Genomic DNA, 21,753 nt, shown 5'->3' with positions numbered 1-21,753 from the left:
ACCCTGTACCATTACCTCTAGAATCCCCCAAGGATCTATACTTGGTCCCCTCACCTACATACTGCCCCTTAGCGACATCATCTGAAGACATGGCACCAGGTTCTACATGTACGCTGATGACATCCTAGCTCTACTTCTACACCACCTCTCTCGACCCTTCCACTACCTAGGTTGTCAACCTGCTTGTCTAATATTCAGTCCTGGATGAATTTCCTCTATTAAAAATTGCCAAGACCGAACCCATTGTCTTCAGCCCCCACCAAAAATCTCTATGCTCGCCACCGATTCCATCCCCCTTCCCAGCCACTATCTCAAGTTGAAGCCAACTGCTCGCAACCTCGCCGTCCTATTTGACCCCAAGCTGAACTGCCACATGTCCTCTCCATCACAAAGACTACCTACTTCCATCTCTGTAGCATTGCCTGTCTCCACTCCTGCCTCAGTCCATTTGCTGCCGAAACTCTCATCCATACCGCTCCAGATTCAAATATTCCAATGCTCTCCTGGCCGGTCTCCCACCCTCCACAAAGTTCAGCTCATCCAAAACTCTGCTGCCCATATCGTAACTCGCACCAAGTCCTGCTCACCCATCACCCCCTGTGCTCGCTGCCGTGCATTGGCTCCCGGTCCCATAATGCCTCCAATTTAAAATTCTCATTGTCCAGTTCAAATCTCTTCATGGCTCAAATCTCTTCATGGCTTCCCCCCTCCCTATTTCTGTAACCTCCTTCAGCCCTACAATCCTCATGGAATTCCGTGTTCCTCCAAACCTGACCTCTTGTGCATCCCAAAACTCTTCGGCCCCTCCCGCCATCAGCTGCTCATTATACACTCCGTTACACACCAGGCCTGATTTTCCTTTCTATTGTCTCAATGGTGTATAACAGGCAGCCGGTCCGCTACCACCCGTCTTGCACTCCCGCCAAAGTTGAACTTTATGACCTATCTGACAGTACCTTCGGTTTCAAAGTTTGCTTCAGGCAGTTTTATTGTAAATGTTACATTCTTTCAACTCTTGCAAGTTAGTTGTAGAAATTGGGTCTGTTACATGTCAAAAATCGATTTTTTTAAAACATTGTTCCTACCTTTCCTCCCCTCCTCACCTGCAGGTGTTGATACTGAGGCACTATAGGTGCCAGCCAGCCTGGAGTACCTCACCTAAACCACTCCATGTGTGGCCTGGACACCTAAGGGTAGAAATTATTGTTAGTGATGTTAGAGTGGGAATGTTTAATACATCTGTACCAATTCCCCTCTCTGTTTTACCAAAAGCATTAAACTGCTTAAAATACATAGGTTAATGTCTCCATTAAAATGGCATGGAAAGAAATTTGACACAAGAGCATTAAGCATTTGTATGTAAACATCAACAGTAAGTGTTGACAGGCTGCTCAACCCAGTAGGGTATTGCAACTGAGCCCAAACCTGCCCGCAGATGCACTCTTCCCAGCAAGGGTCACTTGATACCAATCAAGATCAAGAACATGAACCCTAGCTGCATTTTTCCCTCCTTAGTCCCAGTGATGCTGAGGCCAACTTCAGTGCTCCACTGCCACCCCAACTGAGATCACGTAACTTATCATAGATAGGAATCGGACTCTGACCTGTGGTTCCATTCCATACTGTGTGTTTAACCATTGAGCCAGCAGGAGAACTTAACTGATGCTTTTTAATGGTTTTCAAACTGCTCATCACAATAGAGCTCATATCAATTATCCAACTTCACTATAACAATCAGAAACCAGTTGGAATATGGGTTTCCCATCTTTCCGCACTGAAGAAACTTGTGACTTGTGATTATGTCAACATCACATTTGGGCAATTATCAGTAGAATGTAACCTTGGTATTAAGTAGTTTAAAAACTGTTCTGAACTTAGTGTCTTTGTGTTTTAGGAGCTCAAGCTGTCTTCCTATGACGAAGCTCTCTCTGTGGTGTCTTTGATTGATGGGTACTTTCGATTAACGGTCGATGCCCACCACTACCTGTGCACAGAAGTGGCTCCGCCATTAGTAGTGCACAACATTAAAAATGGTTGCCACGGACCAATACGGTAAACTGGAAATTGTAGAATTTTTAAAAATATATAATTGTCCCCTTTTTTTGCATATTGTGTAAGAACAGTGGAATTATTCTACCTATAGATCAAAAATTTGGTAGCCAAACAAAAAATATAATTGCCCAAAAGAATGTGATCATGTTCAGCTGAATAAATCCTTCTGTTTAAGAGTTCCCATACCCATTGCTGTACTAAAGCCAGTAGCAATATTCTCCACTTTCTCCTAAGCTGCAATTTCACAGTTCTGCATGTTCTTCCTCCTCCCTTCACAGCTTCACTGTGTTGAAATCAAAACTCATCGAACTCCTCAGTCTTCTTAAAATCTTCAGGCTTTTAAAACCCAAGCTTGACCTCACCTAATCACTATTACCTCATTACTTTGTCTTCACCCCATTCTTTTTAAACATGATGGCACGCTATACTAGGCCTTGGCTCTTCAGTTACATTTCTCAATTTTAAAAAGATCTGCAGCTTATAAAGTCAGCAGCAGTTTTGACCACATGTCCATCCAGTTAAAACATCAAGTAGCCAATCTGCATTCCAATGTTGGAATTACTTTTCTCCTTCCTAGTTGTGATTTTTCCCCCCAGAATTATACACTTTATTCTGTGTCAAACACAAGGAACTTGTATTTACCATATCAACAACAATAACTTGAATCTATATAGCACCTGTAGTGTAGAAAATCTCCCTAGGTGCTTCACAGATAGGCATAAGGAAAACCAGGAAGGGAGAGGTTAAGAGAGATGGAGATTTGGTTGAAGAGGAGGATTTTAAAGGTGGAGAGGCAGATAGGTTTGGGGGTGGGGGAGGGGATTTGAGAGTAGGACCCTGCAGTTAAAGGCGCTGCTGCTAATGGTGGGATAAATGGGGACAATTCGCAAAATATCATAGTCAAAGGAATAGAGTATTCGTGGGGGGAGCGGTGGGCTGGGCTAGTAAAGGGCTGGAGAAGATAACACATAAGCCCATGAAAGGAATTGAAGATGAGGGTGAGGATTTTAAATTAATGTGTTGGGAGACAGGGAGCCAATGTAGGTCAGCGAGGTCAGGGGTGATAAGCGAGAAGGACTTGGTGTGTATAGCAGAGCTTTGCACAAGTTGAAGTTTCTGGATGGTGGAGGAGGAAGGCCTGGAGGAGAGCATTAGCGTAATCAAGTCTGGAGGTGATAAAGACACTTATGAGGGATTCAGTGGCAAAAGGGCAGAGGGTAGGGGTGGTGACAGGCAATGTTACAGAGATGAAGTGACTCAGTCTTTGTGGTGAGGGGGTCTGAAGCTATGCTCGGGTTTGAACAGGATGCCAAAGTTACAAAAGGTCTCTCAATCTCTTTCTTCTTCAGAAACACATATGAGGTGCTCAGCCCCATTTATACTGTCCATTTCAATGGTCTTTTCTAATAACTTAATCAACAACTCTCTTTATGTAAAAACATTGTACCTGACTTCCTCATTTTTGACTTGAATCATTTGCCAATGTCTTACATAATCTTGAAACTTCAATGAGGTCATTTTGAAGTCTCCTATTTTCCAAAGAAAGCAAGCCCAACTTCTTTAACTTTTCCTCATAACTTTAATAAATGCAGACCATAATTGTGACCTTTTGACAATTTGCTCTTATCAGTACTGAATATGCTATCAACAAGCTGAAACATGAAGGCAACGAGGATGGTATGTACGTGTTACGATGGAGCTGTACAGATTTCAACCACATCCTCATGACAGTCGCATGCAATGGAACCACTGAGGTAACAATTGAGAGCACTTTTTTGAACAATTGATTTCTGTTTCTTTAAATCCCATTGCTACAGAGGAAGGAAAATTTAGGGAGTGTAATTTTTTTTTATAAAAGCACTCCCTCATGTCTACATGAAAAAATATCCCAAATATTTTCATTGCCATTTTAAAAAAAAATCACATTTCCAAACCCAACAACGACGTGATTTTGGAGTTCTCGCTCTCTCAAGGTGGTGATCCTGACGGGGAGGAGCCACTTGTATTAACGGTGCCTCCATTCATTTTAATGGGAGCTGTAATTGCTCTTAAATCAAGGGAAGTAGAGCTTCATGCATATGAGCTTCACTGCATGCACACAGCTCTACTTGCTGGTCTCTGACTGCCAGTGGAGTTTCAAAAGTTAAAAAAGCTGGCAGGCTTCGTTTTCTAATAGTAGCGAATTACAGGCGACTCAACAGAGTCCTGATTTCTTTTCAAACTTGATTCAGAAATTCAGTTGCATACCAGTTGCAGGTGTGTAGCGCAGCTGCTTTGAGAGCACTTCTTCCAGGTGGTTTTTCACAGCTAGTAAATGCCCAAATGGCTGTTGCACAGGGATATTACTTGACTTGTATCACTGTGACTCAGAAAAGCCACTTCACTGCGACACAATGAATCCAGTATAACAGCACCACTAATTACTGAATGAAGCAGCCAATCTATGTCCACATATTTTATTTTTCCCAGTGTAACATCCAGTCACTTAACTGACTGAGTTGGCACACATCAGTTTACTTTGTACCCCTTTTACTTTGGAGGCTGCCAAAAACACCGGTCCCAAATTTAGCAGCACAGCTTTAAGGTAAATGAGGTGCTGCTACTGCGAATAGAAATGCTGCCACTGGAACCAACGGCCAGGTTTGGCATTCTATCTGTGCAGGCCACTGATACAGTTTTACTATCAGGGGCTTGTCTGGACCTTGGGCATCAAAGACGGTTCGGCAGCCAGAGAATAAAATTACAAACCATGACTTTTCAAACAACTTATACAGCTGCTAGGAAATCTGCTCTGCAATGTAAAAGGGACGGATTCCACAGCAGCAGCAGTTTGGTATTATAGTTCTTCAAGTAGTTTTGTAATACAAAGAAACTACTAGATTAAATGTGATATTACTTTAGTAGGAAACATCTATTTATTTTGGGGATTTCATGCTCTTTAAAGCATGGAATATCTGTGCTGTGTAAGGGAACACTTTTCTACTCTAGCCTAACATCGTGCAACCTCACAAAAAGCTGTTGTGCCAGTGTGACATTTCTATTTGCCACAACAGTTAGTCTTATGACCATTGTGAGTGAGATTGGCAGTTTCTGCTACAGATCCATGCTCATTTTTGACAGAATTGGAACTGTCGACAGACTTATTTCACTACAAGCCTTGCAGCAAGAAGAGCGAGGACTATGGTCTATCTCTCGGCATGATTTTAAGCCAAGTCCTACAGATGCGAGGACAGCACCTAAACCACGACACATTCAGTCCCCTGAGAAGATCTGTACTTGGGCTGCGTGTCTCTCTAACAAAAGTGATTGATTTGTACTAAAGGATGTGGATGTTGTCCGCTGGTAACATTTTAAAAAGAAAATATGCAGTATTTGGAATAAGGGAGATTATGTACTGGTAAAATCTGGGAAGTAAAAGAAACTTGAAGCTGACGATAGTCGGTAGCAGCAGATAATCAAAATTGAAATCAGCTAACAAACACGTAAGTCTTTGACCCATTTAAGTTTTCAAAATGGGCTCTGTGATCTGTAGAGGTTTGCAAGATGTTGCCAGAGGTTTGCAAGGCCATTTGCCTGTCATAGCACAATGTCTCGAGTATTCTGTATTTTTATTTTCCTGTACTTATTGACTTTCTAGCACACTGTTTCTGTTGCCCTAACCGACCAAAAAAGCATTTTCTGCAATGCCACCACTGTGTTCCTTTGGGTAGCTTACACTATCTTTTGGAAATTTGGATGGGCAGTCCCAAGAATATGTCAATATTTACAGAGGGCCCCAAATACAGGAAAACATTGAAAAGCATTGATTTGTAGGACTACCTCCAATTTGCTTAGTGAGTGCTGGTGTTTCAGCTTTCAGACTGGTGGGTCACAAATATCCTCTACCCAGCTAACTATGCAGCAGTACCCAACTAGTAGTACCCGTTTCTTGTCAGAGGGGAAGGGGGAAGTTGAGCAACACTGGATTGGACCCAGATCTCTCTGAAGTCAATGGAGCTGCCGCAGGATACGCACGGTGGTCCCTATAAGCTTCTTCACCTGAGTGCTTTAAATGGAAGAGGTGACATTAATACTGGTCTCACTGGGGCTAAAAAAAAATCAAGGATATTTGTATCACATACGGTGAGTTAAGAGAGAGTTAGATGAGCTCTTTGCACAGGAAATAACTTGCCCCTCCCCCGACTGCTCCTTTTATAAAATGGCACCAACCTATCTCTAATTAATCACAAAACTCCATTGTTTTCTTCAAGTGCATTGACTTCTGTGATCGAGGCAGTGGCTCAAGAATGACAAAACAGTACAAGAACTTTCAGATTGAAGTGAGTAAGAATTCTGGATACAGGCTGCACGGCTCTGACAGCTACTTCACAAACCTTAAGGAGCTCATGAGTCATCTCAAAGGCCAGATTCTTAAAACCGAGGATGTAAGCTTCCAACTCAAATCCTGCTGTCCGCCAAAACCGAGAGGTAAGAATTGCAAAAGCTGTATGAGTTCTTACCTTTTTAATTAAGAAACCCAGGCGGAAGGGCCAAGGCCCAATGCGCAGGGAACCATCGAGGTTGGAAAGAGTAGGAGGAAAAATAAAGTAAATCAGATAATAACAATTAGATGATGACGTGCGTGGTTTTTAAAAACCTGTAAACTTCAGGTGTAAGGAAGACTAAGCAGCTTAGTCTACAGTGTTCAAGTCCTGGGCTAGAGGAGGAGATGATGCGAAGAGTCTTGATTTCAAAACCATTTGGATTCAGGAAAGAGGAAAAGGGTTTAGGATGGCATATTTGGAGCTTTGGGAGCAACAAGAAAGGGAAGCGCAAGGTGTAAGCATAGAATCATAGAAATTTACAGCACAGAAGGAGGTCATTCGGCCCATCATGTCCATGCCAGCCAAAAAAGAGCTATCCAACCTGATCCCACTTTCCAGCTCTTCGTCCGTAGCCTTGTAGGTTACGGCACTTCAAGTGCATATCCAAGTACTTTTTAAATGCAATGAGGGTTTCTGCCCTACCACCCTTTCAGGCAGTGAGTTCCATGACCTTAATAGTACTGATAAAATAGAGACATGAAAGTTGTGACATAGACAGAGAGGGGATAGAGGCTAGAAATGTGAGAAAGATGAACTATCAAATGACAAACATTTTCTTGTATCCTAATTAGGATGGCAAAAGGTGTTAGAAAACCCTCTTCATTATTCTTAGTTATTAGCTTACAAAGGTAGGAAAATCTAGGGAAACTACTTTCTCTTCAAAGTATTCCTCCAATATCTATTTGGAAAGCTAGTTATAAAAAATCTGTTACCTGCTTTAGATAACGAAAAGTCAAATTCCCCCAGGTCTCCCCCAACCCATCATTTCCAGCGGTCTTCCCTCCAAGCCAGTCCAGTGATGGGGAGGAGCTGACTGGCGCCTAAAGTGGTTTCATGCATGTTCATGGGATTGCAAATTCAAATCAACCTTGAAGCCTATCCAGAACTGTCCTGACAATGAGGAAAAACTGCTATCGGTTGGATTTGTTGCACACTAGAGAGGTGTGTACTCACCTGGTAGCCTTTTTCCTTGCTTTGTTGCATAAAATGCATTAAAGATTGACATGATATTATCTCTTTTCGAGTCTGGACTTTAGATTAGTTGCCTTTAAATATGTTTCTCAGCCAAAGTGAGTGGGAGCAGGAGGCAGCATGTGAGTTCCCATAGCAATACCTTTTACTTGGAGGCAGTGAGTGGAGTAAAGGAAAAGCTGAGAACAAGTTCAGCCAGGCGGAGGAGAGTGGTGGTGGACGGGGACTGGTTAGATCACTGTTTAAGGAAAAAATGCAGGGCCTCAGGCAGTCCTGATGAGGGATTGAAGTGTAAAGGGACTCTACTTCCATAGTAAAAAGGAGACAGTTAGGGGCAGAAAATCAGAATTTGTTGAAAGTGACAGAGGGTAGAAGAGTCACAGATGTGAGTGGGTAGGGAATGGACAAGAAGGAAAAAATAATCAAGATAAGAGGAAATTAATTTGGTGAGACAGGAGGAGGCTGAAACAATTGGTCTACTGGGACAGTGTTCTTGGGGAAGAAGTAGAAGCGAGGTGTGCAAGGTTGGGGAATTATGAGGTTGGAGGGTGTGGGGCAAGATCACCAGAGAAGATGAGGTCAGTAACACTTTGGTAAATGATGGCTTGGTGTACAGCGGCCAGGTCACAGTATAGGGGAAATTAGAGAATGGTTGTACTTTAGCTCCCTCGATAGCTCAGTTCTCTGCCTAATGTGGAACTGAGCCACACAAACCAAGAAAGCGCCAGGCCATCCTTGGTCTATACTGAATTAGCTGAGCTTAGCTGGGGCAGCATTAGAAGCACCACAGTTGGCCTCAGTTGTGGATTAGGAAGGGAAAGGTTAGCCAAGGCTCCCACTCTGGATCGCCATCACCGAGTCCTGTTGGAAAGTGTTGCATGTGGGCATTGAGTGGCAACAGCACTGGGCTGTGCTGTGATGACTTCCATGGTCAAATAGCCTGGTGACACTCATTGTTTAGGCTGACACGTGAAAAATATCGACTTTGGTGAAGTAGCAGGTGGCGACTGACACTCATAAAACCAAAACCCAACAGGAGTTACCACCTGCAGGAAAGAAGGGGAGAGAATCAGAAGGAGGGGGGAAAAAATTAAAAATAATGAAGCACCCTTATATACTTAATATACAGCAAACCTGTAGCTTCTAAAATAAAGTTTTGAAAATACGGCAATAGCTTGTTCAGTATATATGGTAGATTGCAGCTAATGTTATACTTTTATTAATCGGTGGTAATTCTTTACCAACTCATTGCTGGTGTTTGGTGATTCTGTGTTGTTAGGCCATTCCTTGTTACAGTCTACCCCTGTTAATTCAAACATGATTTTGTTTTGCACAAAAAATCAATTTATCCAGTAATTTGAATTAAGTAGCTCAATCAAAACAACATTTACTTTTTTCGTGCTTGAAAAAAATTGAATTAACGGGTAATTTGAATTAAGCAGAAATTCCTGTAAGCCCGCATTGCATTAGTGAGGATTATAATACTTTTTAAAATAAATGTTTCAAAATATGTTGTTGCTCAAAATAATAAGAATTGTGCTTTATTTAAGGGTACGACCAATCAGTAAACCTAACGAGAAAAAACTCCAATACTGGAAATATGAAATTAAAAAAAAACCAGAAGGTGCTAGAAATATAGTCAGTCAGTCAGCATCTGAAAGAAAAAGACAAGTTAACATTCCAATTGGGGCCTTTTATTCTAACGGTTCTGATGAAGGATTCCACTTGAAATGTTAAACTCTCTCTTTCAGATTCTAACTGATCAGCATGTGCACATATGCTGAACTTATGGTATGCAGACAGCATTAACGATTAGAATCTGTTTCTCCCCATCTAATTTTTTCCTCTCCTCTATTAAAGAGAGTGACTGGTGTTCGGGGAAGGTTCCACAGGTGCCTGCTTCTCTCCAGTATCTTTGCCAAATAGCCATTCCTCACATGTGAGCTTAGCCTGTGAGTATCAGTGCTAATGGACTGTGCTGGAACTCGCAGCTGAGCCAGACCCTGTCCCCACTCGATGGACAAGCATGTTCAGAATGGGGTCGCTGGATAATGATTAGTGATTTTTCCCTTCCTAGTCCACTGGTACCGACGCCAATTAATCCCTGTGGCCATCCAACTGAGATCGGTAGAATTCCTTTTTGTAAAAATAATTTGAGTTGAGAGCACAGTACGGAATTGCAAAATGTTTTAGCAGTGAATCAAGTCTGAAAAATGTTGTGATGTTTTATTCTTTTCTAGTCTTCTGGTATGCTGTGATTTTTATGTAAATACATTTCTTCAAAAGTTATTTATAGTGTATTAACTGCTGATTGTGCAATACTTGGCAAGTATAGTGTCAACCAGTGAGCGGTTCTGAAGATGCAAAGTTTTTAGTTAAAACTGGGTATATTTAATTGTTGCTTGAAAGTGCATGAATAAAACTGCCAGCTAAACAGTTCTGTTTTTTTGAAGCAACCAATTAGATTAATCTGTAATATTTTAGCTGCAACAAGACTTATTTGCAGGGATACTGAAGCCATTTGAAGATATGTTTGAGAGTTACTCTTTTATAACACACACTCATCTAGATAAACAATGTTAAAATAAAAGGAAAATCATGAATGTTGGATCTCTGAAATAAAAAAGCAGAAAGTACTGGAAATGTACCGGAGGTCAGTCACTATCTCTAAGAGAAAGATGGATTAATGTTTTGGGGTGGGACCCTTCTTCAAGATCAATTTACCAGAACTGTTAACCTACCTTTTTTCTCTTTCAAATGCTATGACTTTCCAATGCTTTTTTGTTTGTTTATAAACAAAATATTTATCTTGATTCTTAAAAAGAGCCACACATTCAGTGACTTGCAAATATAAAAAGAACTAAGTTCAAAGTAAGCTACATTGATATATAAGTGCTATGTAGAGGGGTACAGTGTAGTTTTTTTTCCACTGGCAGAAATCATGAATCAATCCTGATTGTTATTCACAAGTTACAAGCCTACCTATAGAAACCGGTATATCAGACACCTCTATTATCCACTAATTATCAAACAGTTTCTTTACAAATTTAGTAGACCCACATGGTCACAAACGCCTCCGTTATGTTAAAAACATGCTTAATTATTTTTTAGAAAATTTATTAATTTAATAAATGCAATTAATTTTGCACAAGCTTTTATCATAATTTAAAGATGTGAAGTGGATGTGAAAAGTGGCTAATGTTTGAATTCTCTCATTAAATATTTAATATTTTACTTTAATTGAAAATCTGTTTTGCGCAGAGAGGTCTATGGGATCTGTTTTCTTTAGGTGTTTATTGCAAAAGGAAGCTCCTTATCAAAACATCTTGTTCTGACTGACCTTTAGATGTGGCTGGTGTGATTTTCTGTATACCCTATTAAGCTGTACCTTGTTTGAGAATCCTTACTTATTTTCATGTTGGAGGTTTATTTGTTTAAAGAACCACTGTTTTCCTTTAACCTCAAAACTCAGGAAATCCTCTACAGTGTGGTGCCTTATGCCTGTTATTTTACACTTATTGAAATCATTGTCATCCCCCCCCACCCCCAACCCATTTGTATCAAATATTTGAGAACAAAATCCAGTGCAGGAAGGACATAGTTAATGTGGTCTTATTTTGTTTATCAGCTTTCTGTTTCCTGTTTGACTGAAGGAACAGGTTGACTTAAACTGGAATTTAATTGAAATATATGTTTCTGTGGGGCTTTAAAAGGAAAATACTACCTTAGTTTTAAGTATATTTGCTTAGAATTTATAACAATGAACTCTCATCTAGATTTGATTTAAATGAAAATTCCAATGCAATTAAGTCTCCCTGTACAAACCATCACTCAGCAGCCATTCTTGCTGCTGAGTTTCACACATGGAGCTATGGTCTGCCACAAAAAGTCGTCACACAGTATTGATTTGCTAAAGTTAATTGCCAATAAGTAGTTTGTAGCCTGCTTATAGAGTCGTAGGCTGACGATATAAAAAGCCACATGTATGCACCTTTCCTCCTTTGAACCCACATATAGAAACCAACGCACTCCTAAAAGCCCCCACACACACATGCAGTCCCACGCGTACGCCCACACAGTCCTTTTAACAAGCATACACATTCTACTTTTTGAACTTTAAATTATCTATGGTAATAGCTGCAAAAAAACAAACAAAAAAAATATGATCACAGAGAAATCATCTGGCTTGATGCTCTGTAGAGATGTTATTACTGTCATAGGAGCAGCTACCATTATGCAGTCTCTTTAATCTGAAGTGGTCTCAGCTGACCTTTCTACTTTAAAGTATAATTTATTTTGGATATGCAAATCAACAGTACACAGAATCACAGAAACCCCACAGTGCAGATAGAGGCCATTTCGGCCCATCGAGCCTGCACCGACACATATCCCACCCGATCCCCGTAACCCCTACACCAACACATATCCCACCCTATCCCCGTAACCCACATCTCTATTCAGGTCATCGTCCATTCAGCCCTTCAAGCCTGTTCCGCTGTTCAGTTAGATCATGGCTGATCTGTACCCCAACTCCATTTGCCTGCTTTTGATCCTTATCACTTCATACCCTTACCTAATAAAAATCTGTTGATCTCAGCCTTGGAATTTTCAATTGACCCAGCATCCACAGCCTTTTAAGGGAGAGAATTCCAGATTTCCACGACTCTTCGTGTGAAAAGATGCTTCCTGATTTCACTCCTGAATGACTTGGCTCCAATTTAAAGACTATGTCCCCATGTTCTGGATTCCCCCACCAGAGGAAATCGTTTTTATGTGTCTACCCTATCGAATCCCTTTAACATTTTAAAGACCTCAATTAGATCACCCCACAACTGTCTAAACGCAAGGGAAAACAAGCCAAATTTCATAGAATCATAGAAAGTTACAGCACGGAAGGAGGCCATTTCAGCCCATCGTGTCCGTGCTGAAATTTATGCCACCTGTCCTCATAATTTAACACTCTATACCCCAGTATTATTCTGGTGAATCTGCACTGCACCCCCTCCGGAGCCAGTATATCTTTCCTGAGGTGCAATGCCCAAAACTGAACTCCGTACTCCAGATAGGGTTTGATCATCTGTACAACTGACTTCCTCCCCTTTGTATTCCAGCCCTCTTGAAATTAAGGACAACATCCATTAGCCTTTTTGATTACTTTCTGTACCTGTGCATTAGCTTTTAGTCATTTGTGTTTCTGGACATCCTAATCCCTTTGCTCCTCCGCAGTTCGTAATCTTTTGCTATTAAGAAAATATTCCGATTTGTCTTTCTTGGATCCAAAGTGGATGACCTTCCATTTTCCCACATTGAACTCCAATCTGCTACAGTTTTGTACACTCACTTAGTCTGTCTACGTCCCTTTACAAATTCTTGTTCTCATCTACACAACTTACTGTGCCTGATAACTTCGTGCCATATGCAAATCTGGACATACAACTGTCCCTGATGATTCCAGTAACTTACATAGGATATACGGTGTGATGAAATATTCCATTCACCACTGCCTGTGACTGAGATCGGTTTCAGTGTCATTTCCCTTCCCCCAGACCTCATTGTATTGTGTACTGGAATGTGCTGTATTGTATACTGGAATGTGCTGTGTGTAGGGCTCCGCCCATACCTGGCCCCGTTTGTAAGCTAGCTTCAGTCTGGCCTCAGTCTCCAGAAGGAAGACATCTCTCTCTCTTACGTGTTACTTTCTAAGTTAATAAAAGCCTTGTTTTTGTTCTGCTAACTTCGAGTCTCGGAATTATTGAGGCACATCAATTTTATTAACTTATTTTTCAACACTATGGATCAACTCCTGAAACCCGAACGTTTGGATTTGGATCAACATGCTCCGGACGCATCAGCACGCTTCGGACACTGGTTTGAGTGTATGGAATTCTTCCTGGACAATTCCGCAGCTGTCAAAGACGCTACGGACGCTGCGAGGATGAGACTCGGAATTCTGCGGAATTGGGTAAGCCACCGGGTTTACCCCCTCATCCAAGACGCCGAGACGTACCTGGCCGCCTGCGACATCTTAAAGGCGCATTACCAGCAGCCTACGAATGAGGTGTATGCTAGGCACCTGCTCGCTACCCGCGCACAGCGACCTGGGGAATCGGTGGAGGAGTTCCTAAGCACCCTGAAAATGCTTGGCAAAGACTGCAAGTGCCGAGATGTAAAAGCCGCAGTGTACACTGACGAGCTTGTTCGCGATGCCTTCATCACAGGCCTCAGCTCCACTTACATCCGGCAAAGACTGCTGGAAAAAACGGGGTTGGACCTGAAACAGGCTGCGGACACCGCGCGATCCCTGGATGTGGCCCAGAGAAACTCGGACGCCTACTCTTCAGCCCACGCCGCCACGTGTGCACCGAGGGCGCCGCCATCTTGGAAGGCATCTTCCCCGCCTGACAGCCCGACACCGGCTGGGCCCCGCTCTCCCCCCAGAAGCCCTACGACAGCCGCGACGCGTCAGGGACCCAACTGCTACTTCTGCGGGCAGCCAAAGCACACCAGAAACCTGTGCCCGGCGAAAGGCACCACCTGCTTTAAGTGCAGTAAGAAGGGGCACTTCAGGAAGGTGTGCAGAGGGAACCCCGCCGGAAAACCAACCGCCGGAAAACCCGCCACCGCCGCGTGTGCGCCGTGGGAGCGGCCATCTTGGACGCCATCTTGCCCGACCTCGTGGGGTCCGCCATCTTGTGAGCAGACAGCGTGGACGCCATCTTGTATCGATCAGGGCCCTACAGTGGCATCGGTCACAGTGGACCAGACCAGGCCGCACCCGCTATCCAGATCAATGGTGGACATCGAGGTAAACGGGTGCCGGGTTAAATGCTTAATTGACAGTGGAAGCACGGAGAGCTTTATCCACCCAGAACTGGCACAACAACTCTCCCGAAAGGTGGTCCCTACTCAGGGTACCATCTCTATGGCTGATAAAACCCAGACATCGACCATTCAGGGTTACTGCACGGTACAATTGTGCGTTAACGGAACTGTATATGATAATTTTAAAGTATTAATCATGAAGAACCTATGTGCGAGCGTGATCTTGGGCCTGGATTTCCAGTGCAACCACCAAAGCATCACGCTCAAGTACGGTGGGTCCCAGCCGCCCCTCACAGTGTGCGGTCTGGCTACCCTGAAGGTAAAGCCGCCTTCGCTATTCGCGAACCTTACCCCTAACTGCCGGCCAATAGCGACCAAAAGCAGGAGGTACAGCTGGGAGGACAGGCGGTTTATCGCGACCGAGGTAGACAGGCTCCTGAAAGAGCGCATTATTGAACGCAGCAACAGCCCGTGGCGCGCCCAAGTGGTAGTGGTAAGGGGTAGCGAGAAGAAACGGATGGTGATCGACTATAGTCAAACGATCAACAGGTACACCCTACTAGACACCTACCCGCTACCCCGCATATCAGAAATGGTGAACCAAATCGCCCAATACCGGGTGTTCTCCACCATCGACCTCAAGTCAGCGTACCACCAGCTCCCTATCAGACCAGAGGACCGCCCGTACACCGCCTTCGAGGCGAACGGACGCCTCTACCAATTCCTTAGAGTCCCCTTTGGGGTGACGAACGGGGTCTCGGTCTTCCAGAGGGAGATGGACCGCATGGTCGATGACCACCACTTGCAGGCAACCTTCCCCTACCTCGACAACGTCACCATCTGCGGTCACAACCAGCAGGATCACGACTCGAACCTCGAGAGGTTCCTGAAAACCGCACAAAAACTCAACCTCACCTACAACGAGGACAAGTGCGTTTACAACACCACGCGCCTCTGCATACTAGGCAGCGTGGTGGAGAATGGGGAAATCGGGCCAGACCCCGACCGATTGCGCCCCCTACGGGAGCTGCCCCTGCCCAACACTCCCAAAGCCCTGAAAAGGTGCCTGGGGTTATTTTCTTATTATTCCCAATGGGTCCCCAACTACTCCGACAAAGCCCACCCCCTCTTGAAAGCATCCTCTTTCCCGCTCTCTGCTGAGGCCCACGCCGCCTTCAAAAGCATTAAGCAGGATATTGAGCGGGCCACGCTACAGGCAGTGGACGAGAACACTCCATTTCAAGTGGAAAGTGATGCGTCTGACTTCGCCTTGGCGGCCACCCTCAACCAGGCGGGGCGACCCGTAGCTTTCTTCTCGAGGACCCTCCAAGGGCCCGAGATCAGACACTCCTCCGTGGAAAAGGAGGCCCAAGCCATCGTGGAGGCAGTGCGCCACTGGCGCCACTACCTAGCCGGCAAACGCTTCACCCTACTTACCGACCAGCGGTCGGTAGCGTTTATGTTCAATAATAAACAGAGGGGGAAGATTAAAAATGATAAGATTCTTAGGTGGCGGATCGAGCTCTCCACCTTCGAGTACGACATCATTTACCGGCCAGGGGCCCTTAACGAATCCCCTGACGCCCTCTCACGAGGGATGTGTACCAGCGCCACCGGGGATCGGCTACAGACCCTCCACAACGACCTCTGCCACCCAGGGGTCACGCGGCTGTTCCACTTCATAAAGTCCCGTAACTTACCCTACTCGATTGAGGAAGTTCGGTCCCTGACCAGGAACTGCCGCACTTGCGCTGAGTGCAAGCCTCGGTTCTACCGCCCAGATAGAGCCCACTTAATCAAAGCTACACGGCCCTTTGAGCAGCTCAGCTTAGATTTCAAGGGCCCCCTCCCGTCCGTCGACCGCAATGTTTACTTCCTGAACATTGTGGACGAATACTCCCGGTTCCCATTCGCCTTCCCCTGCCCAGACATGACCAGCGCCACGATCATTAAATGCCTCAACAGCCTGTTCTGCCTGTTCGGTATGCCGAGCTACATCCATACGGATAGGGGGGCGTCCTTCATGAGTGAAGAGCTACGCCAGTACATGCTGTCCAAGGGGATCGCCACGAGCCGTACCACCAGCTACAACCCCCGGGGTAACGGCCAAGTGGAGCGAGAGAACGGGACAGTATGGAAAGCAGTCACTCTAGCTCTAAGGACCAAGGGCCTCCCTATCTCCCGCTGGCAGGAAATCCTCTCGGATGTGCTCCATTCGATACGGTCGCTATTGTGTACGGCCACTAATACCACGCCTCATGAACGAATGTTTGTCTTTCCCCGGAAATCCACCTCGGGCGTATCCATGCCGTCATGGCTCTCCACCCCAGGTCCGGTACTCGTGCGAAGGCATGTGAGGGGCCACAAGACGGACCCTCTCGTGGAGCCAGTACACCTACTCCACGCCAACCCCCAATACGCATATGTCCGGCACGCCGACGGAAGGGAGGACACCGTGTCCATAAAAGACGTCGCCCCAGCCGGCATCGACAACAGCCACGGCAATAGCGGCAACGACGATCACAGCAACTCTTACCCACCCACTACTCTTTCATCACCCCCGGAAGAACACCGACCAACGGCACCCCCACCAACTACCCCTCCAACAACCCTGGCGGCACCCCCGGCAGAGACCCAGGAGGCTACCGGGGACACCCAGCCGACACCCGCGGCACCACAACAGCCACGTCGGTCGCAGAGGACTATCAAACCCCCGAACAGACTAAATCTATCGAAGGGGTGAATGTGATGAAATATTCCATTCACCACTGCCTGTGACTGAGACCGGTTTCAGTGTCATTTCCCTTCCCCCAGACCTCATTGTATTGTGTACTGGAATGTGCTGTATTGTATACTGGAATGTGCTGTGTGTAGGGCTCCGCCCATACCTGGCCCCGTTTGTAAGCTAGCTTCAGTCTGGCCTCAGTCTCCAGAAGGAAGACGTCTCTCTCTCTTACGTGTTACTTTCTAAGTTAATAAAAGCCTTGTTTTTGTTCTGCTAACTTCGAGTCTCGGAATTATTGAGGTACATCATACGGCACAGAAACAGGCCATTCGGCCCAACCAGTCCATGCTGGCGTTTATGCTCCACTCGAGCCTCCTCCCGTCTTTCCTCATCTAAATCTATCAATAAAACCCTCTATTCCCTTCTCCCTCATATGCTTGTCTTGCCTCTCCTTAAATGCATCTATACTATTCGCTTCAACCACTCCCTGGGGTAGCGAGTTCCACATTCTCATCACTCTTTGGTTAAAGAAGTTTCTTCTGAATTCCCTATTGGATTTCTAGGTGACTATCTTATATTGATGGCCTCTAGTTATGCACTTCCCCATAAGTGGTAACATTCTCTCCCTATCCACTCTATCAAAACCTTTCATAATTTTAAAGACCTCTATTAGGTCACCCCTCGGCCTTTTTTCAAGAGAAAAGAGACCCAGCCTGTTCATCCTTTCCTGATATGTATACCCTCACATTTCTAGTATCATCCTTGTAAATCTTCTCTGCACCCTCTCCAGTGCTTCTATATCCTTTTTATAATATGGTGAGAGAATTGTACGCAGTACTCCAAGTGTGGTCTAACCAAGGTTCGATACAGGTTTAGCATAACTTCCCTACTTTTCAATTCTATCCCTCTAGAAATAAACCCTAGTGCTTGGTTCCCCACAACTGGTAGTTTCCTGGTTTCTCCCTCCCTCCTTTCTCAAATAGCGGAGTGACGTTTGCAGTTTTCCAATCCAACAATTCCAGTAATTTCCTCCCCTTGACTTATTTTTAGGTTCCTGTGTGTCACTGCTATTTTATCCTCTTCCTCTAACTGTGAAAACACATACAAAGTACTCATTTAACAAGTTTGCCATTTCCTTATTATCCATTAAACTATCAACTGAATCTGTCTTTAATGGGCCCACACTTCCCTTGACCTCTCTCTCAATATATTTATAAAAACTTTTACTGTTAGCTTTGATATCCCTTGCAAGTTTGTTTTCAGATTTCATTTTTGCACCTCTTATACTTTCTTTGTATCCCTTTATTGCTTTTTATAGCTCTCTAAGTTTACTGGTTTTCTGCTTTCCCTTGCATTTGTGTAAGCCTTTTCTTTTAGCTTGATACTGTCTCTTACCTCGTCCTTTGACCGTGGTTGCTTAACTGCACAAGTGAAGCTTTGCCTTTTAGGGGTATGTACTGACTTTGTATTGTAGCAAAAACTTCTTTGAACACTTCCCCCTGTTTGTCTGTCGGTTTACACATTAACAGCTGTGGTCAATTTATTTCTCATCCCTTCGAAGTTTGCCTTACTTAAATTCAAAACCTTTGGTTTGTGTCTCTTCCTTTCCCCTCTCAAACTTATTAGCAAATTCAATCATATTACAGACACTATCAGCAAGACGTTTCCTTACAGTCAGATTGTTACCTAATTCTGTTTCGTTACTCATCACTAAATCCAGTATGGCTTGTTCCCTTTTCAGTTCTAAAACATATATCCCGAATACAATCCAGAAATTTATTGCCATTACTACTTGGGTTCTTCTGCTTCTCTCGGTCTATGTAAGAATTAAATTCTCCCATTATAACCACATTGTTTTTGCTACATGTTTTTCTGATCTCTCTATTTATACACACATCCCCCATCCCCCACTACATCACTACTATCACAAGGTCTCTAGACAACTCCCACTGGAGTCTTACATTCTTTACTGTTCCCTAGTTCTACCCATACTGTTACCACTACCTGTTTACCCTTACTGAAGTCATTTCTATCCACTGCTGTAATTGTGTCTTTCATGGTATCAGGAAAGCTTACTTTTTGTATTTATCACCGTTATATTAGTAACTTGGGAGTGATTAAATTATTTTTTGTGCTGTGAATTTTGTAATACAAATAACATCCAATATCAGAAAAGCAACAAAGCAAGGCAGCAAGCTTATTGCATGCGGTCCCATTAGGGTACACTGATACTACAGGTTTAGCTTCCCACCAACACTAAACTTGCAGCATAGATCCGGAGTCCGAGCCTGATCTCACTCCAGAGCGAAGCTATGCTAGACCCCATTGTGGGGGTGGGGAGGGAGGATGCGAAGTCTCACGCTGCTTTGATTTGACACCACATAGAGTATAAATCTAACATGGTATCAAACCTGGTTTAAATCTAGCTAATGGTAATTGTTTAGAAAGTAGGATTTCAACCATGTATGTGCAGAGCTCTCTCCTGAGCAGGACAACTGGAATTCTTGGGTACTGCAACAAATAGTCTGAGACTGGTAGCTACAGTATAAATACAGCCTTAAAGAGACTGATGTCCATTTAGTGGTGTTAGCAGACATCAGGATTGTGGCACCCTTACTAACCAGAGCAAATTATTCCAGCTGAGAGCTCCTAGTTAGGGTGTCTCTTATATAACATGCACGTGTGATTGGCAACCTTGCCCATATGCATGGCTGTGTCTGCAAGTCACTGCTCTATAATAGCATCTTTTCTTTTCTTTTTTAGTGAAATTGATGAAGAATGTTAGTGCTTTGTGCGGAACACTTTCCCATTTTGTGCACCCGTATGCACCATTAAGCATTTGCAAGATTAGGCGCATCAGAAGTTAGATATAGATCAAAGCTTCCTCTAATCTGTTGTCAACATTGCACCTTCATGCCAACCTGTGAAGAGCACTCTGGCCTTTCTGAGTTGGTTTCTTTAAGATCCTGTTTTCCTATTGCAAGTGAAATATGTGACTTGCTGCACTTTTACTGTTGCATTACTTTCTGACTTGACTCTCCCCCAATCATAATGTCACTGGAGCTAAACTTCATGATGATCTATGTAAAATGGCATAAAATGTGAAACGCAATTAGTGTAGAGATATCTCCTTGAATAACATTTAGATTTGTAAGAACCTGGGAGCAAAGCAAGGCCATTCAACTTACTCTGTCATTTAGGTTTTGTTTCAGGACCTGACATAAGCATTTATTTTCCTTGCTCCAAACCCATATCCCTTCCACTGGATCAGGAACTGATCTAGTTCCCTTTTGACTGCGTCAGAGCTGATTTAGGTGGGAGATCAGCAAAATACACTTCCCCCTTTAAGCATTCTCAGTTTTATTCCATAATTGATAACTTTTCAGCTGCTACACAAATGAATAAGAGAAAGCTTAGCCTTTCAAAAACTCTCTCTTATGTGGAGTCGAGTACAACAGATTTCACATTGCATATGGGACTGTTTGCACTGAAAAAACAGAAATCAAATCCTTTTTCTAATATGTCTTGCCACAGAAATCTCCAATCTGTTAGTGGTGACAAAAAGCCAGTCCCAGATTTCGCAGCTCACTACAAGCAACTACAGCTTGAGTCAATTGAGCTTCCACCGAATCCGTAAGGAGGAGATCTATCAGGTGGGTCCTGCATCACCCCATTTCATTGTTACTGACTTATGCCGGGGTTCAGTTCCATAGATGCCTGAGGCCTCCTATTACCTCAGACAAGTGGCCATCCTTATGCGTGAGCCCAGACAGTAAATGTTGCTATGCTTTTTGACACTGGGGGCCATCACAGCCCGATCCTGTCCTCGCAAAGAGTTTGCGCATGTGCATTTCCTGGCAATGGTTTACTGATGGTGAATAACATTGGCAATGTTGGCTGACTTTTTTACCTCCATTGTCCAGGGGTGCTGAGATCAATTTTAGCACCTCCACCATTGTCGTGGCTGAGATCAGCTAATTCAAAGTAGACCAGGAGTTGAAATTGGGTCCTTCCTTGTCTCTGTGTCGCAGTACAATACTCGGCATTTATTCACTGAACCCTTGGGCCAATTATTGCAGGAGCACAGCTGAGATCAGAAACTCAGCAGACGGGGAAATCAGTCCAACATCCCATCACTCCATGGCACTGCTGTGTGAAGTGCTCCAACACACTATTCTGCTCTTTTGTTTTTAAACCCAAAACAGCTGCTGACCTATATCAGCCTTTCCACTTCCCAATTTGTTTCCACTTCCCAATTTATTTTATTGCTGTGAGGCAGCAACAATGTGCGTCCGTTGTGTTCCTTATTGTGTGTGCGTGTGTGTGTGGTTTGGCATCTGGTCTGATGCACAGTATTTAACTGATTTATACCCAATACCAGCTTGAACACCTTGGAAGAGGAACCAAAACAAACATTTATTCTGGGACACTGAATTACAAAGATGATGATGAGGAGAATGGAAGTTTCTACAATGCGAAAGACATCCGAGTAGTTCTCAAAATCCTCGATCCCAGTCACAGAGACATCTCACTGGTAAGCTGGAACTGTGATGCACTGCAGTAACTTTGTTTGGATTCAGTAAGATGTTTTGGAATTAA

The 21,753-nt window shown here is 44.0% G+C and overlaps 1 protein-coding gene across 3 annotated transcripts in view; it reads left to right on the top strand.

Moving 5' to 3' along the window:
- jak1 (Janus kinase 1) overlaps nt 1-21,753 on the top strand; it is a 175,067-nt gene that overhangs the window by 101,685 nt on the left and 51,629 nt on the right. For all 3 annotated transcript variants that reach the window (XM_085982698.1, XM_085982699.1, XM_085982700.1), the window contains exons 8-12: nt 1,895-2,052; nt 3,683-3,806; nt 6,303-6,519; nt 20,689-20,807; nt 21,536-21,688. In XM_085982698.1, coding sequence (XP_085838824.1) covers nt 1,895-2,052; nt 3,683-3,806; nt 6,303-6,519; nt 20,689-20,807; nt 21,536-21,688 — 771 coding nt within the window. The remainder of the gene's footprint in view (nt 1-1,894; nt 2,053-3,682; nt 3,807-6,302; nt 6,520-20,688; nt 20,808-21,535; nt 21,689-21,753) is intronic.

Source organism: Somniosus microcephalus, chromosome 3 (genome assembly GCF_052327205.1).
Source record: "Somniosus microcephalus isolate GS21.2 chromosome 3, FLI_Smic_1.0, whole genome shotgun sequence".
NCBI lineage: Eukaryota > Metazoa > Chordata > Chondrichthyes > Squaliformes > Somniosidae > Somniosus > Somniosus microcephalus.
This window is presented reverse-complemented; position numbering and strand designations above follow the sequence as displayed.